Source organism: Pipistrellus kuhlii, unplaced genomic scaffold (assembly GCF_014108245.1).
Source record: "Pipistrellus kuhlii isolate mPipKuh1 unplaced genomic scaffold, mPipKuh1.p scaffold_m20_p_7, whole genome shotgun sequence".
Lineage (NCBI taxonomy): Eukaryota > Metazoa > Chordata > Mammalia > Chiroptera > Vespertilionidae > Pipistrellus > Pipistrellus kuhlii.
Window position 1 is genome coordinate 33,271,060 of NW_023425573.1, and position 17,874 is coordinate 33,288,933.

A 17,874-nucleotide genomic window follows, 5' to 3' on the forward strand; every position below is an offset into this window, starting at 1 on the left:
TATATGTGGTCCTTTGTGTTTGACCTTTCTAACTTAGCATAATTTAAAATTTGTCCATATTGTCATATGTTATCAGTACTGCCTTTGTAGAGTTAAGAGCTATTTTTTTATATGTACAATGTAATATGAAATTCTAATAAAAAATATTAAAGACAACTACTAAAGTAAGATTCTTCTATATGTAAGAATACTATGATTTAACTATGCTGCAAGTTTTTAACCTGGCTGTTATGAACATTTTATCTCTGCAGTTTAGATTTTGAAGAATGTGCTCACAAATTACTGAAAATGGAGTTTCCTGAAAGCCAAACAGTAAGTTAATTTTTTCTTCTATTGGGAAATACATTGGTTATAAAAATCTTCAGAACAATTAATAGTTTTCATGAATTGAAATTATTACTTAGTATTAAATCTTTATTATTTAAATTTATATTTTTCTAAACTTTATAATAAATCAAAATGTAAAAGAACTCAAAAAATTTAAAATAACTCAAAACTTAGAAGTTCTGGCGTGTTTCATATATACTACTCCTAGTGAATTAAATTGGCTGCTTGAATACAATGTGGGAAAAGGAGGAGGTCTCTGAATCACTACACTTTATGTAAATTTCTGAATGGTTACCTGTAAATCAAAATGTGGCTTAAATACGATAGGAAATTTGTTCTTTAATAAATTACCTGGTCCATCTGCTTTATATACTAAAACATTATTTTCAGATAGAAGTTATAAAGATCATCATACACGTTGTTACTTTATTTAATTATAGAGAATCTATCATTTTTCATTCATTCATTCAACAAAGTGTATTCAGCATATACTATATGTCAGGCATTCTGCAGTGTCAGGTATTTAAGATTTATAAAGTACATATTAGACCCCCTTTAGCCCATAGGACTTATTTAGTCTTATAATTGATCATACCTCACTTTTCAAAGTACCATAGAACTCTAATGCTAAGACTGGACTTAAATAAATTATCTTGGCTGCTTTTTTCTAATTGTGCTCTTGTATATTTTACTCCCAGTCCATCTAGACTTTATTTATACACTGAGTGGCCATATTATTATGATCTCTGAACACATAATAATCTGGCCACTCTGTGTGTGTGTGTGTGTGTGTGTGTGTGTGTGTGTGTGTGTAGGCCTGGTGCATGAATTTGTGCATTGGTGGGGTCCAGCCAGCCTGGCCAGAAGAAGGGGACATGGGTGGTTGGCCAGCCTGCCTGCTGGTCAAACTCCTGGTTGAGGGGACAATTTGCATATTAGCCTTTTACTATATACAATATACACTGAGTGGCCAGATTATTATGTGTTCAGAGGTCATAATAATCTGGCCACTCAGTGTATATTTATTGTTGACATTATTACAGATGGATTCTTGCAACCTGAACCAAGGCTTTGCGGTTTTGTTTTTCACACCTTTCCTTATATGTGCTAGACCCAGCACAGATGCTGGAGCCTAGCAGGCTGTTTGGTTTCTAGTTCTTTTAAAAGATTGATTATCTGAGCTAAGTTACCATTAGCTGTAAGTCCTTTGTCTTAAGCCTTTTTATTTTCTTTCAGTCTTGCCAAAGCAAGGCCTCCAAAAATTAGCTTACCACCCCCCCCTTAAAAAAAAAAAGAAACATGGGAGAGAGTATGTCTTAATAAGGCTTTAAATATGATCTGTGACAGGGATTGGCAGACTGTGGCCCAAGCCGTTGCCCATTTTTATAAAATTTTACATGTTCTTTGGTTATATATGGCTTCTTTTGCCCTATAGCAGTAGAACTGACTAGTTACAAGAGATACCAACTGAATGGCCTCAAAAACCTAAGTATTTACTATCTGACCTTTTACAGAAAACTTTTGCCAACCTTTGTTCTAAAATGTAGGTTTATTTTTGAAATGCCATAATATGGAATTTTGAGACTAAATTATTCTTTTCAAGTTAAAAAAGAATATTTTTTTCCTTTCAAATTTTGTTTACTAATCCTATATAATAAAAGGCAAATATGCAAATTGTCCCTCGGGAATTTGACTGGGAGTTCTATCACTCGCTATGTAGTGGTATTGTGCGGAACACCGGGGGGGGGGGGGGGGGGGGGGGGGGGTTTGGAGTCGGGCAGAACAAAGAAAGGCCTTGATTGGTCCTAATCCCTGGCCAGGCCTAGGGACCCTACCAGTGCACAAATTTTGTGCACCAGCCTCTAGTATATTAATAATAGTGTACCTATTCATACTCTAGGTTCACTTGATTGTTGTCATTGGAAGGAATTAATCTTTAAAATTATAGTTGAAATTGAAATTACTGTATGATCTTGTTGTATTATTTGAGAATATAATAAGTCATTATAAATATTATTAATATTAATCTTGAGGATAATATTAGGACTAACCAAACATATTTTGATAACAATTAGATGAATGTCTTAGTGCATCTATTTTTAGGCGCTCAAAAGACTCTCCTAAAACTGCTATAATATTTAATTAAAATGTTAAAATATTTAATTATTCTAAGCCACAGGGAATAACTCTTGTAATTGCATTTAGTCTAGGGAAGAAACTAATTTGTTTTATAACTAGTGCTGGCTTTATTAGCAATGCTATCAGCATATCACCATATTATAGTGTTTACAACCCAATTAACTCCTATGTTATTGTAAAATACAATGTTGGCAGAAAAGCTGAAAATGCCTTTTAATATATAAAATTAACATACTAAGGCAGAAGTCAGAAAAACATCTTTCAGTTTTTAGTACTATTATAAATTTTGACAAAGTACATCTTTTCAAAACTTACACATTTATAAACATTTAATTGAGGTAACTTGTGACTAATCTTTTAAAAAATGATAATCCGGCAGTATAAAGATATCTAAAACACCCTGTATTGTGAAGTGAGGCCTTCGAGTAGCTTGTTTTATTTATAGATTATCAACTTCTAGAACAGAGTTCTCCCAGAGGACTTTCTGCAGTGGTGAAAATATTCATATTCTCCTGTGTCCAGTGAGCAGTCGCTACTCACAAATGGCCTTTGAGAACTTTAAGTGTGGCTAGTGTGACCAAGGAACTAAAATGTTAACTTTATGTAATATCAAGTAATTTAAACTTAAATAGCTGCATGGGCTGCAGGCTACCCTGCTGGACAGCACATTCTAGAGTGCCTCTGTGCTTCTCTGGGGTCCTCTTCCTCTTCCTTGCACATAAATATATGTAATAAGTACATATTGATCTAATTTTAAAAATGTTTACAATTTCTACTTAAGTTGCAGCTCATGCTATTAAATATGACAAAATGTCAAAATTCTCATTGAAAATATAAAGATAAATTAAGTAAAAGTAAAAATGAACTGAAAAGGTTATATATTATATTTTATGATCTTGCTTTCTATTATAGAAAGTAAATATATTGCAGTTACTATGTTTGAAAAGTATAAATTTAAATTTTCCAATGAGAAGTGTTTTGTAGAAAAAAATGAGTCAGTTCTACAGCAGCGGTCAGAAAATGAATTTATGCCTTTTTTTATTTTGTCTCTATTGTTTTGTACATGTTGCCCGAGAGTCTTCATCTATAAAATTGCTATAATCAATACATATTTATTTCATTAGGATTATTTCAGGAATTAATAAATAATATTTGTTAATTATAAATAATTTAGAATGATATTTCCTGATCCTGGATTTATTCTTGGATTTTTTTTTTAGCTTAACAGAATTTTCACAGAGGAGTTTTTAAGGCATATAAATAGCTGATTGGATAATATATTATTCTAGTAGTTATAAAATGATTCCATCTATTTGTATAGATTAAGCTGTAGATAGATCTGTATGTATAACATTTGTTTTGAGGCTAGAAAATTCACCCATAGAGATCTTCTTATTTGTTGTTTTAAATATATTTTTTTCTTTATCAACCAGTGTGTCATTTAAGTAAATATTGAAACTTTTGCCTATTTATGCTTTTGTAAAGACTCAGTGTTCTACCTTTTCCATACTAAACTAAATATATTTCCTAATAATGGAATTTAAAACTTTGAAAGGTATATAGCTTAACTGTCAGATGTATTAGTGAGATGTCCTATATTAGTGAGGTGACATATTTAAAAGAATTCTGTATGGGATCTTTTTAGAATCCAGTTTATTCAATATTTTTTGATTTGTCTGTTTCATATACATACTATTGTAGGTTCTCTTTAAAAAATATAGCTTTTATTTAAGAGAGGAAGGGAGGAGAGGGAGATAGAAACATCAATGATGAGAATCATTGATTGGCTGCCTTCTGCATGCCCCACACTGGGACTTGAGCCAACAGCCTGGGCATGTACCCTGACCGGGAATCAAACTGTGACCTCCTTTTTCATAGGTCAATGCTCAACAACTCCACCATGCCAGCAGGACATGTTCTGTTAAAGTGATTCATATTTATATAAATTTAGAATTTTATAAGCAGTCTAATTAGCATGAATGATATATGGAAACTGTCTGCCAGAATGAAAGCTTTAAAAGAAACTACTCTTAGCATAGATTAGTTTTTTTAGTCTTAATTGCTAAAATTCACAAAGTCTTAGAATTTTGTGTTTTTAAAATCTTACTTAACATTTTAGCTATCTCTGTTATATTGATAAGTTATCATACAACGTGAATTAATTGTGTTTTTATTTGTTTTCCAAATAGAAAGAACTCTGCAACATGATACTTGATTGCTGTGCTCAACAAAGAACATATGAGAAATTTTTTGGCTTATTAGCTGGCGTGAGTTCTAATTTTCTTTTTCTTATTGGAATTTAATGGAATAACTAAGGCTATTCTTAAAACAACAGTGTCTTAAGGGAAAGGAGGATAGAGATAGGTGAAGGTGGTAAAGGAGAGGAAAATGGAGATGGAAAGAGACTTTGCTTAGTGCGATAAGCACATAGTGCACTGTGCGAATGATATTTTATTGAATCGCACATCTGAAACCTGTATGGTTTTATGATCCAGTGTCACCCCAATACATTTAATTAAAAAAAGAATATTGTGAATTAAAGTGTCTGCTTTATGGTCAGATCTAATATAACATGTCTTTGCTGAAAGTAAATTGGTCTTCCCTTATCCAGGTTTTCCACTCTCTGCACCCAGCCTCTCCCCTTTCATTTTTTAATCCTTTACCATTGAATATCACTCTTCCTTTGAACTTTGGGAAATTCTACATGTTTTATAAAAATTTCCCAAAGAAGAAAATTAAATGCTGTCTTTTCAAAGTCTGAAAGCAGCTTCTGAAGTCAGATGCATGTTCATAGGTAGAACAAATAGAACATGAGCTAAAATAATTTTTTAATCCAAACTCTACCTACAGAGAAATATATTTATATCATGTACAAATGTATGCGTCTATGATTTGTATAATTTTGTATAATTTGTCAAGTTATGCTGTGTATAATTTTGTAGCATATAATTCCCAGATAGATAAGGATAATATATATTAACTTCTTGTTTGAACATCTTATCATATAGCACAAAAAGATGTACAAAATATTTATTTTTGATTCAGTACATTTAGATGGATTTAATATGCTCATCATGGTATTGATTCTCAATTTTTTTTTAATTAATAGCGATTTTGCATGCTAAAAAAAGAGTACATGGAATCCTTTGAAAGTATATTCAAAGAACAGTATGATACCATCCATCGCTTGGAAACAAACAAGTTGAGAAATGTTGCTAAGATGTTTGCTCATCTTCTATACACTGATTCACTTCCATGGAGTGTAAGTAGATGGGGCTCAGTATTTTTACTCCCTTCTTTATCTCCTGTCATTCTCAAATGTGTATTACGTGTAATATAGCCATACTTTTCCTATGTAGGAAATGTACTTTAAAATGAAATGTGTAGCAAGCTTTTATTATAACAGCTATCTTTGAGATTATGTTCATATAACGTGAAATCAAAAAGCTAAATGCAAAAATATATAATGTAACCATTCTGGATGATATTAAAAGTTCAGACATATCAGTGCTTTTAAATAGGGATAGCTGTATTTTCATAGAAATGATTATAGATTTTTATCTTTGTACACATTCATGTGTACACACTGCTATTAATATGCACCCAGGTTTGGTAGTAATGCATTGCTGAGTTATTGCTTGTTTCCAGAGGGACATGAGAAAAATGTTTGTCCTAATAAGACATGTTCTTTTTAGCAGGCAATGAATTTAGGTCAGCGTTAGGGAGGAGTTCTTATTATCAGAGTTAGAACCAGGAAAGGTATCTTAATGAGACAGTGTACACTTGATTACAATTTGAAATGCATCCATTAAGCTGGCATTTATTGTATAACTGCTGTTCATTCAGCCAACAATAGAAAGAAATTGCATCCTGGAGGAAAGAAAGGAGAGGATCACATTATTGACTACCAGAATCTAATGGAAGAATGAAGCAATATCATTGAGCTTATAAACATTGGGTAGATTTTTATAATATTTTAAGTACTAAGTATACCTAGCTACATTAATAAGGCATTTTGTAAGTTAGCGTAGAAGCCAAATCGTAATTTTTTTAAACTTATTTTTCCCTCTTTGAGAAAATGAAATTAAAATTTTACAATTGAAGCACCAGGGCTTCTAGAACATATAACTCAACTAACTGGAGGTTGCTTTTATTTTTGTTTGTTGTAAAACATCTCTACATGAGTTTCAGTTTTTAAGCTTCAGTCTTAACTATTCAGGATAAGCCATCAATCTTCCTGTGTTTACCTTTGTCGCATATTACAAGTGCTGAACAAAACTATAGCCTAACACACTCTATGGTATTTTTCCTCAAAACTTCATGTACACACATTTTGATGAGGCTTAGGAGTTAGTAATCTTTGCTGCACCATTATACACTCAAGATAATATATTCCTGCTCTAAAAAGCACAGACTCAAGAAAGAGAATGAACTCTATTTCTGTAGCTTTTTAGCATTCAAAAAATTAGCACAGAGAAGTTGTCTTAATCTTTGCCAAGAAATTGTATATATCCCCACTAGAGAAAATATTCAGAGATAATTCTGATTGAAGATGAAACTAAATCATTTTAAGAGAAACTTTGAGTATGAATATTGGTCACTTTGTCTTAATCTTTTGAACAAAATTAAATTGTCTCTTTCATTTAATTTTCAGGTTCTTGAATGTATAAAGCTGAGTGAAGAAACCACTACGTCCTCCAGTAGAATTTTTGTTAAAATATTTTTCCAAGAACTGTGTGAATACATGGGTCTTCCTAAACTTAATGCAAGATTAAAAGATGAGTAAGTTTATCATTAAGCACGTTTTATTCTTATTGTCCTCCAGGGTTTTCCTTCACTTTAGTGACGTGCCAGCCTGGGTTGGTAAAGCAAGAGTTATGCCCCTAGGACTTCATTAGGTACCACTCTGAGTCTCATGTTGTGTGGCCAAGCACAACATGCAGTTTTTAGTTCAATAGAGAAAACACAGAATTAATGCCTTTTTTAATTTAGATAAAGCCCAGAAAATTACTTCTGTATGCTCATTGGAGTTCTTTAATGATGAGTATTTAGAGTTTTTACCCTAATTTTGAGCATTAGAATGACAGTTAACTTCTTTTTATTATCAACAATTGTGAATATATACAGATGAATGAATATGTAATGTATCATTACACCGCACTAGGGTCTTGTCCCAGGACTATTATGTAATCTCTGTTCCAGCTATTTGTTCCTGTTGCCCATTGCTGCTCACATTCGCACTCCTGAAGTCAGCCTTTCATTATCTAGTAACTCTGCCAAGCCAACTCGTCTTCCTCAGTCCTTATGTCCCTTCACTTCTCAGCCTCACTTACAGAGCTGGGCACGTGCTCCCTGTGGCTCCTCATCTTCTTCCATTCTACCTAACTCCTCTCAGTCTTCTTATCCTCAGCCTGCCTCTCCAGTGTACACCACAGATCTGTCCTGGTTCTGGTGCTCTCTGTTATGCTTGTTTCCCAGTCCCTGCCTCCTTTCCAGCTCACCTAGTGAAGCCCATTGCAGTGCACTGTGCTCCAGCCACACCAGCATTGCCCGAGAGTAAAGCAGGTCTGGCTCATTCCTGTCTCATTACCTCCATTTCCAGAGCTGGGAATTCCTCCCTTTTTCTGTTCAGCAAACTCTTCAGTCATTCTTATTTGTCACCTTTTTCTATGAAACAGTTTTTCTTGACCCTGCTGGTTAGTCACTCACTGTGGTACTCAAACCACATGTGCAAAACCACATACTAAATATATATATTTTTAAATATATATTTTTTTTATTGATTTTCCACAGAGAGGAAGGGAGAGGGACAGAGAGCTAGAAACATCGACCAGCTGCCTCCTGCATACCCTCTACCGGGGATGTGCCCACAACCAATGTACATGCCCTTGACCGGAATCGAACCTGGGACCTTTCAGTCCACAGACTCTGAGCCAAACCGGTTTTGGTGAAAACCACATAATATTTTTAATATTTTCTGTTCCCCTTCCTAGAAATAATAAGGATGTGTTATCAATAAGTCATTGACTAAATATGATTTCTCCCTTTTGTTGATACTTTTCCCTTCTCCCATTGCCTTGCACAGTTCTGTGTATGTATGAGTATGTATGCGCATATGTGTGTGTGTGTGTGTGTGAAGAATTTTTTTACTGTTCTGTTTATACATTCACATATATACATCTACATATGAACATAGATTATGTTTGTATGTTATATATATCTACTCTCTGTGTTGGTATATATATTTAAAAAAAAACTTTGTTGTATAATTACAGAAAATCAAGTTTAGTAAATTAATGAGTGGCCTCACTTATTTCATTAGAGACCATGTAGCCTAACCTCATAAATTATATAAATCATTTACTTGGTTGTATTTTATTTACTAATTTAATACGTAGAAACTCTGAAAAGTGATTGTATGAGAATTTTGCTTTTACGTAAAGAATTTTATCTTTCAGCAATCTGTTCTTTTTTTTGTTCATTTTCTTTTTTTTTTCTTTTTTAGAACCCTACAGCCATTCTTTGAAGGGTTATTACCCCGAGATAATCCCAGAAACACTCGTTTTGCCATCAACTTTTTCACTTCTATAGGTCTTGGAGGTTTAACGTAAGGATTATTTTTAGAATTTCATTGTCAATTACAAAATTATCTCATAATTTCCTTCTAAACAGAATCTAACATCATATTTTTAATTAGGGATGAATTGCGTGAGCATCTCAAAAACACACCAAAGGTCATTGTGGCACAGAAACCAGAAATCGAGCCAGATAATTCCTCCCCCTCCTCTTCCTCCTCCGCATCCTCCTCAGCAGAGTCTGACTCCTCGGCTTCTGGTTCGGACAGCAGTGACAGCAGTTCCGAGTCTTCCAGCGAAGACAGCGACTCCTCATCCACCAGCAGTCAGAGCTCTGCCTCAGGTACTAAACTCACCATCCATCGTGCTCTTTCCTAACAAGTGTATTGCTGGTGATGTTTAACATGAGAGAAGTAAATAATTTCATTCTATACTTATTTTAGAGTTCAGTTGTTGAAAAGCCACAATTAATATAAATGATCATGGACCATTGTTGCCGTATATAGTAAATTTTAACATTTATAGTGCTCAGATTACCTTTTGGAAGCCTTTTCATAGAAATGAAGGTATTTTATTGGTAAATATTTATTTGAATTGTGACTGAAATACCATTCATAATGTCTAATGTAGTTGACAGGAGTCTTCCTGATGTTAATGTTTCAAGAAATTTTAATTTTTTTAATAATGACACTTTATGGTAGTTATTGACATGTATCACACTTTTAGTGCTTATCTCATAAGTGTACAGCTATATAAAGAAAATGTACGTTTTTGGCTAGAATACCATAGAAATGATGTGCTCTTAGTGCATCTTAATGAGGAATTTATAATATTGGTGTATCTTATTGGTGACATGAACTTTGATGACTTGGTTAAGGTGATATCTGCTGAATTTTTTCATGTAAATATTTTTCTCTGTAAGTTAGATCTTACAGAGAGCTAATTTGATGCTATTTAAATCTCTAACTTTCACTCTCCAGTTTTACAAATATCCATCTTTGGATCTTGTTTGGAACACTTACCGTATTTTTCGGACCATAAGACGCACTTTTTTCCCCCCAGAAGTGGGGGGAAAAAGTTCCTGCGTCTTATGGTCCAAATATAGCCTACACATATACTTTAAAAAAAAAGTTTTTTTACTTGCCCGGCTCTGTGTGGTCTCTGTGTGCTTGCCCAGCTCTAAAATGGTTCTAAATGCTGCTGTTTACTTTACAGGGTTGATTACATGTGTTTATGACTGTGATGTTGGGTTTTAATGCACATAAAATATTTTAGGACACTATTTGTTTCAGAATCTTTTTTTCTTCATTTCCCTTCTCTAAAAACTGGTGTGTCTTATGGTCCGGAGCGTCTTATGGTCCGAAAAATATGGTAATACTGTGGTGTTTGCCAAATGATGCTTTTTCTATTTGTCTCTTTTCTACATTTAGCAGTTGAATTTCTTCTGTAAGAAAGAGTTGTTCCTTTCCTCGATTTACTTAATGATTTTACACTATACTTTATCATTGTGGACTCGTGGATATTTATTGTTTTCTGTGAGTTAAAGTCCAATACTTTATTTTATTTGCTATTAAAATCATTTCAGCTTTGGCAATTAGGAGTTTCTTCATGTTGACTCCTGTGTTCCTTGGACATACCCCTATCCCTTTTCTTAAGGGCAATGCCTTCCTTTATTGCATCTCAAGTTCAAGATCTTTTCCTCCTTTAAGCAGAGATTTTAAATTTATATCCAGCATTTCTAGTTGTTCTTCAACTGGTCTATTGCCTTCTCTATTCTACTTGGAACTAGAAGTGCTATAGTAAAGAATTTTTTCAAATGTGCTATTTTCTGAAAAGTTCTGTGTTGTTTTCTGCAGGGTCAGCTCTGCTTTCTTCTCTAATAGTAATTTTATCTCTATTTCAGAGAGGGAGCACTTTTCCCTACAGCCTTAGAAGGTTGGAAGTTTGGTCTTTTTATTCTCATTCCCTGGCTTGTTACACTTCAAAGTATTTTACATATTACATGGCATCCAGAATTGTGGGACTCTCGGTGTTTTATATTATTAGGGCAAGATTCCATTTGCTCACAGGAAGTTTTCTTGAATTGACATATGCAAACATTGTTCATTTAACTTTCACCTCTTTTAATTCTAAAGAATTCGTTATTTCATGATATTTGAGAACAGATGATAACACAGCATGAATTTCTGCAATAAGGAAGCTTGCTGATTCAAAATTAATTTGCCTCATCGTACAATTTCAGTAGAGAGCTTCCAGTTTTAATAATAAAATATTAAATAGCATAAAAGCAATATGAACTTCCCCCAAATTGGAAAATGGTAAAGCAGCCACCAAAGAGAGAAGAGATTGCACATTATTATATGGCACAGGTTTTAATGTCAACAAAGCAGTGAGAGCAGCGAGCAGGGTCAGAGGGACATGCTTTCGCACAGAGCCAGATGGTTTCTGCTTGGGTAGCTGCAGCTCAGCTGGGTTGTTTGATAGGCACCAGAGAAACAAGTCCTTAGTGGCAAACCGACTACCTGTCAAGACGGCATTTGGCCGAGGAAATACAGGTTGGAACAGAGATTTAGGTGGAGTAGGATGAGGGTAGGTGATCTACCCTTTTTTCTCCTTTCTGTACACATATGAATGCAACAGAAACTGTGGTCATCTCAGCATCTTTGATTTATGTACCCAAACTATGTAACACTGATAAAGCAGTTAAATTTGTTTAATAGCTTAAAATGATAAGTCATTTTATTATAATTATTTAACATTTATATTGGTGATTACATCAGTAAAATAAGTTGTTCAGGGCCTTTTTCGAAATCAAGCCAGAGTGGCTCATACGAAGCCTGGGGTTATATAGCTTACCCTGGTTCCTCCTGGTACAGCTGGTGCTTCTCTAACGGCACTGGAGAGCAAAGCTGGTTTTTATGGGAAGAAGTTTTTATTTGAAATACATATGTTCATGCTGTTAGGCAAACCCAGTCATCCCTCTCCCTCTCACCTTTAGGAAGTGATGTTGCTGGTGTGTGTGATCATTAGTATTTTGATCATGTACCAGATCTGACATATTTTGTATCAATAATGCACATGGGCTGGAATTTCTGTTTTTGAATACAATTTTTAAGTGGAAATGTACTATTTTAGTTACTTCATAAAAGATTTTACAAGATTTGCTGTAACATTCTTGTTCACTGTTTTGAGTCTAATGATCAAAACAGTACTTTGGTAACTAATGCTGATATATTGTATACTTCCAAATATTTTGTGAAATGTCCTGTCATTAGGCTTTTCATTCAATAAATTTAGCTATGCATCCAGTTTATCTGAGAATTAGTAAACCTATATTATATTAATGAATGTGATTATTAAATCATGAAATTAAGATTAAAGTTTAAACTAACTATATTTCATTTTACATGTGCAGCTAAAGCTATAAGAAAGAAGGGACAAGGGAACACCAGAAGCAAAGAAGTAGAAAAGTTCACCAGGAAACAACAAATAAATGATAGGAAGCAAGAAGAAAGAAGATCAGAGCAAAGGCACCAGGAAACACGGACTGAAAGAGAAAGGAGATCAGAAAAACTCAGAGATAAAAATTCAAGGGACCCAAATTGGAGAGATCCTATAACAAAGTACACTTCAGACAGAGGTGTTCCTTCTGAACGAAATAGTTACAGTAGGGTCATGAATGACAGAGAACACGAAATGCATCTAGATTTGGAAAATGAGTATGGTGATCTGAAAATGAGGAGAGGAGAGAGAAGAAATTCTTTTTCTGAAAATGAGCATAGATACCGAAATAAGGACAGTGAAAATTTTAGAAGAAAAGACAGATCAAAGTCAAGAGAAAAGAATAGAAAACATTCAGACTCTAGAAGCGATGAAGATAGGTATCAGAATGGTGCCGAGAGGCGACGGGAAAAACCTAGCAGATCCTCTGAACAATCCAGAGAATCAAAGAAAAATCGGGACCGGCGGAGAGAAAAGTCTCCAACAAAGCAAAAAAAGTAATCCTACAAAATTACTGAAACTGAACATGCCTTATATTCTGTTGAAACAATTTATTTTTTACATTGATTATCGAACTTTATAGAGAATTGTACAAAGTACTGGTTTGTATTGTACATTTTAAAAAATGTTTTCATTTTAATATGGTTTATATAATTGATACATCTCAAGGCTCTCCACATAAAATTATTTGAAAAGTTTTCACCAGAGAGGGATGTATTTCTGGCATATATTTTGTTAATAAAATGATTGAACACTTATTGAATCAGTGATTTTTTTCATTGACAGATTTTTTTCTGATAATATTTCCAGTTGTCATAGAACTGTTATAATTTTTACTGACCAAAATATATAAACCATCAGTTTAACATTTTTGCATTGTTAATGAGATGCTATGAACCTTCTTGAGGAGTCTCCTTTTTTTTATTAAATAGAGGACTTATTTCAAGTTTTATATTGTGTCTTGAACAAAGGAGGTATATTTAATTTTTTTGCACAAGTGTTTTGCAAAGTTAGGTCTGTATCGGTCTTTAGACAAATACATGGCTAGATTATTTATAATTAGGACTCCTCTCATTGATAACAGCTCTTCTTTCTGGACTGCTAAATTAATGTTTACTTGAAATTTTGTGACTAGTGCTTTTTCTCAGCCTTGAATTTATATCACTGTTGGTTAATTATGGTTTTTAATTTTTAATCTGCATTAATATATCATTGGAAAACAAAGTCATAAGAAATGTGAACAGCCTAATTGTGAAATATTACAAGTTTTTATAAGAATTTTAAGTTTCTATCGTTATTCACCATTTATTATGTGATCATATTATTTATTACTTTTGAAATAAAATATTGCCTCTGAAATTTTAGATTTGTTGACAGACATTTAACCCTACTTAGTAGATTACTTGTGATTGTTCCCTTTAAAAGTTTATAAAATCCATTTGAGCCCATGTCTGGGTTTAAAAATAGTGGGGCCACCATCTTAGTGTTTGGCTTTCAGGCATACTCTGATTCAAAATGTTTTCTATTTTTGTTTTTAAAAGCTTGAGTATAAGGAAAAATAAAGTCCATGTAAATGAAGAAATATCCTCTCCTCCTCCAATCCTTTTGCCCCCCCCCCCCCCCATTCTACTTATTTGGATCTTTTTGCTCCTCATTGTTTTATTTTAACAGAAGTAGTTAACGAGACACCTAAGTACCTTGAAGCAGAAGCATTTGAGTGTAAGTGACTCCTGTGGGCACGGTGAAGGGAGGGAGGGGGCAGACCTGGACATCTGCCTTCCTGCCGTGTTCCTGCAGCACTGAATTCGATGTGTTCGTGTGCACGGCCTGCCAGTCACGCAGAATCTCACCCAAATCCTCCTGAAATGCAGACAACGAATATGTTGCCCATATTCCCTAAAAAGTTTTTACTTTTTAGGATTAGCATTTCTAAAAGGTTAGCGGCATTCTGGATATTTTGCATACATTCCTCATCATTTTTCAGATTCTGGGCTTCCTTGCCTTTAAAGTTTCTCTGTGTCTACTACATCCCTAGCCACCTGCTCCCATGGTCCTCCCCTTTACAGTGACTTTACCATCTATCTGTACCACCTCTGAAATCTCTCCTGTAAGCACTTTAATACTTGTGCTATTTTCATCTTGACTCAAGTATTTTTTTTCCTAATTCGTGACTGCCTTGTACTTGTATGCTTTCATGCATCAACATCTTCAGAACCCAGATGCTTCCTCCCCGCCCTCCATCCTCACCTTTTCCAAGGTAGTCAGATACTCTGATCTTTCAAATTCTCTCCTGTTTGTTCCGATGAATGTTTCTTCAGCCAAGCCAACTTTCACGCCCGTGATGATTTAGAAGATAGCCCACGGTGACCTCTGGGAAACCTGTTTGCTTAACGTACACATCTTATATACACACCTCCAAACCCTTCCTGAAACACTGCCAATGGTTTTCCTGGCCCTCCTGGTCCTGCTCTTGTGTCCCCTCAGCCTTGGGTATTTGCTCTACAACTTTCGTTATACCCACCCACTTGTTTCTTTTTAAGTCTTAAACACCTTTGCATGCATTACCTCTCTCCAGTCAGAACATACATTTCTTGAAGTTAGTCCTATCTGTGCATTTTATGTTTGCAGATAAAGATAAGGACTAGTTAACACTACCAGATTCCTTGTAGAGAGAGGAAACTCCAGTAACACGTTCCAGATTGTGCATGTGACTTAATCTGGGCCACTCAGGGCCCTTCCTCAGTAGTTTCTCAGTCTAGAACGTGGGACACAGGGCCATGTTGAAGGGCGCACAGACCAAGAAGGGTGTTCACTGAAGCCGGAGCATCTACTGTGGAAAAGCTTATCTGTAGAGAGGGGCAGTGCAGCCCAAAGGAAACAGCCCAGATGGAGGAGAATCTTAAAACTTGAGATCCTCAATTGAATTTGCTGAAGCTAGACTTCTCAGTTTAGTGACGCTGTTCTCCTTAAGCTTCTTGATTTGGATTCGCGGCACTTGGACAAAAAACACCCATGTTAATTCAGGGTAATTCCCATGGATGGACAGGCTGGAATCTTGTGGGTGGTGAGGACAGCTATCACACCTTAAGGTACTTTCGCTTACATACTTATTCTCCCAGTCCTTTCTTTAGATGCTAGATGGAAATGGCCTGTGAAAAACAATACAACAAAGGACTTTTGGTGGCTCTTAATTGTGGGAACATCTAAGTCTGTGATTTTAAATGAAGTTAATTTATTTTCTTTCTAGTGATTTTAAAGAAGGTTCATTTTAAGTGGGGTTAATTTTATTACTAATGCTCCATTTTAAAAATAACAGAGAATCTCAGTTTCCCTAAAGCACTCTCCTCAGAGTCTGAATCGTGTTGCACAGACGCAGCAGTTCAGTTCACAAGCAAAAACTGGTTTCGTACTACCAGAGAAAAGGACTAAATGAAGCTATTTTGGGAGCGGTAATACCTTCTTAAAACCACGAAGATACTTGAGCACATTACCTTAACAACTAATGTATTCTCCTGATCATTTACAATATGAAATACTGAACAGTAAGAACACTGCGAACATCTTTAATCGTCTTACACAAAATAAATGTAGTCTGAAAATCCCATTATACACAAAAACATGCAGAGACTCTTCCTTGAAATACAGGGAAAAAATGTGAAATGTATATTGCCATAATTCCTTAAGTTTTGAGAACAGTTTTGCTCTTGTCCTGAATATGATTTTTGTCCATAAAAGGAGAAAATGAAACTCTTAAGGATAGTTAGCCAAAGAGGGGAAACAGAGGAGGGAAATTGTGTTTGCGGTTAATGAGACATGGTTCACTGCCAGCCTGGGCTGGAGGCAAGTACTGGTAGAGTGATTGGAGACGTGGGAGGACCAGAGAGGAGAAGACAGTTACTGATGAGCCATTTCCTACTGAAGATACTTTTTGGAGGTCAGAAGTTCAATGTTATGTTCCATTGTTTACATGCCTTTGTATCTCCAGGTTCAAATCTAAAATCTCTTATGGGTGCTCCATAAGCATTTGATGAATGAATGGGGAAACATCAGTTTATTGCTAGGCAGAGTAGTTTGGAATACTTTGTGATTCTTCATGTTTTATGAAATATTAAATGCAGGATCAACTACTACCCCTGTTTCCTCCAAAATAAGACAGTGTCTTATATTAATTTTTTCTCCCAAAGTTGCACTAGGTCTTATTTTCAGGGGATGTCTTATTTTCGGGGAAACACGGTTTCAACCTAGCTGGAATCCTAATGTAAGTATTTTATGTTAGAGTAAGAGAAAGTAGAAGGCAAGAATGCATTAGCTTGAAACCTAGGCACCAAAATGAAGATAAAATATATTTATAACTGTGTTAAAGGGAAAAATGCATAGAAGTGGTGGGAGTATAAATGAGTAAAGTCTGCTTAGAAAATTGTTGACAGTTGAACATCCATGTTCCCTGTGAGTCAGCAAGTGGACTCCTGGGTGCCCAACAGAAAAATGGAGCTTTATGTTGAATAGGGGAGGCTGGGTAAAGGGTACAAACTTGCAGTTACAAGATGAATAAAGTCTGAAGATCTAAGCATGGGGGCTATAGTTGATAACACTGTATTATATAATCGAAATTTGCTCAGAGAAAAGAACATGTGTTCTTCCAAAAAGAAAAGGGTAGCTGAAACCGGTTTGGCTCAGTGGATAGAGCGTTAGCTTGCAGACTGAAGGGTCCCAGGTTCGATACCAATTAAAGGCATGTACCGTGGTTGTGGGCACATCCCCAGCTGATCGATGTTTTGACTCTGTCCCTCTCTCTTTCTCTCTCTAAAAAAATCAATAAAATATATTTTTTTAAAAAGAAAAAAGAAAAGGGCAAATATGTGAGGTGATAGATGTGTTTATTAACTTTATGGGGGATATCTTGTCACAATGTATACGTACATATATTAGTACCTTTATCTTACAACTTTATTTGCCAATTATCCTAAGTAATAACAATGTAATATGCAATTGGATTCCCAATGGAGGGACTTGCTTAGGGTAATGTTCACTTACATTATAATAATCTCTATGACAGTGCATGAAATCTCTATTATATTGAAAGTAACTTCATGAAGAAAAGATTGAAGATCCCTGAGATCAAAGCCAAGCTAACATAATCAAAGTCCTCCCTGGAAACAGGAGAGTAGTAATGAACTTATCTGAAGAGCTTAATATAGTATAGGATTTTAGAGTCTCAGTTTATTTAAGCACTTACTCTGGCTCTTTTATGTCCAGTTGGGATGTAGGACATAGTCACAAGAACGCATCACATCTATCTGAACAACAATCTGGATAACTTGCAAATTCATAG

At 34.8% G+C, this 17,874-nt stretch overlaps 1 protein-coding gene across 2 annotated transcripts in view; it reads left to right on the forward strand.

Annotated features, from left to right (window-relative positions):
- The window catches only part of CWC22 (CWC22 spliceosome associated protein homolog), a 47,677-nt gene extending 34,377 nt beyond the window's left edge, over positions 1-13,300 (forward strand). For both annotated transcript variants that reach the window (XM_036421473.2, XM_045575303.1), the window contains 7 exons: positions 252-312; positions 4,656-4,733; positions 5,576-5,728; positions 7,121-7,248; positions 8,972-9,073; positions 9,164-9,384; positions 12,457-13,300. In XM_036421473.2, the coding sequence (XP_036277366.1) occupies positions 252-312; positions 4,656-4,733; positions 5,576-5,728; positions 7,121-7,248; positions 8,972-9,073; positions 9,164-9,384; positions 12,457-13,043 (1,330 nt within the window). In that variant the 3' untranslated portion in view covers positions 13,044-13,300. The remainder of the gene's footprint in view (positions 1-251; positions 313-4,655; positions 4,734-5,575; positions 5,729-7,120; positions 7,249-8,971; positions 9,074-9,163; positions 9,385-12,456) is intronic.
- Positions 13,301-17,874: the final 4,574 nt, after the last annotated feature.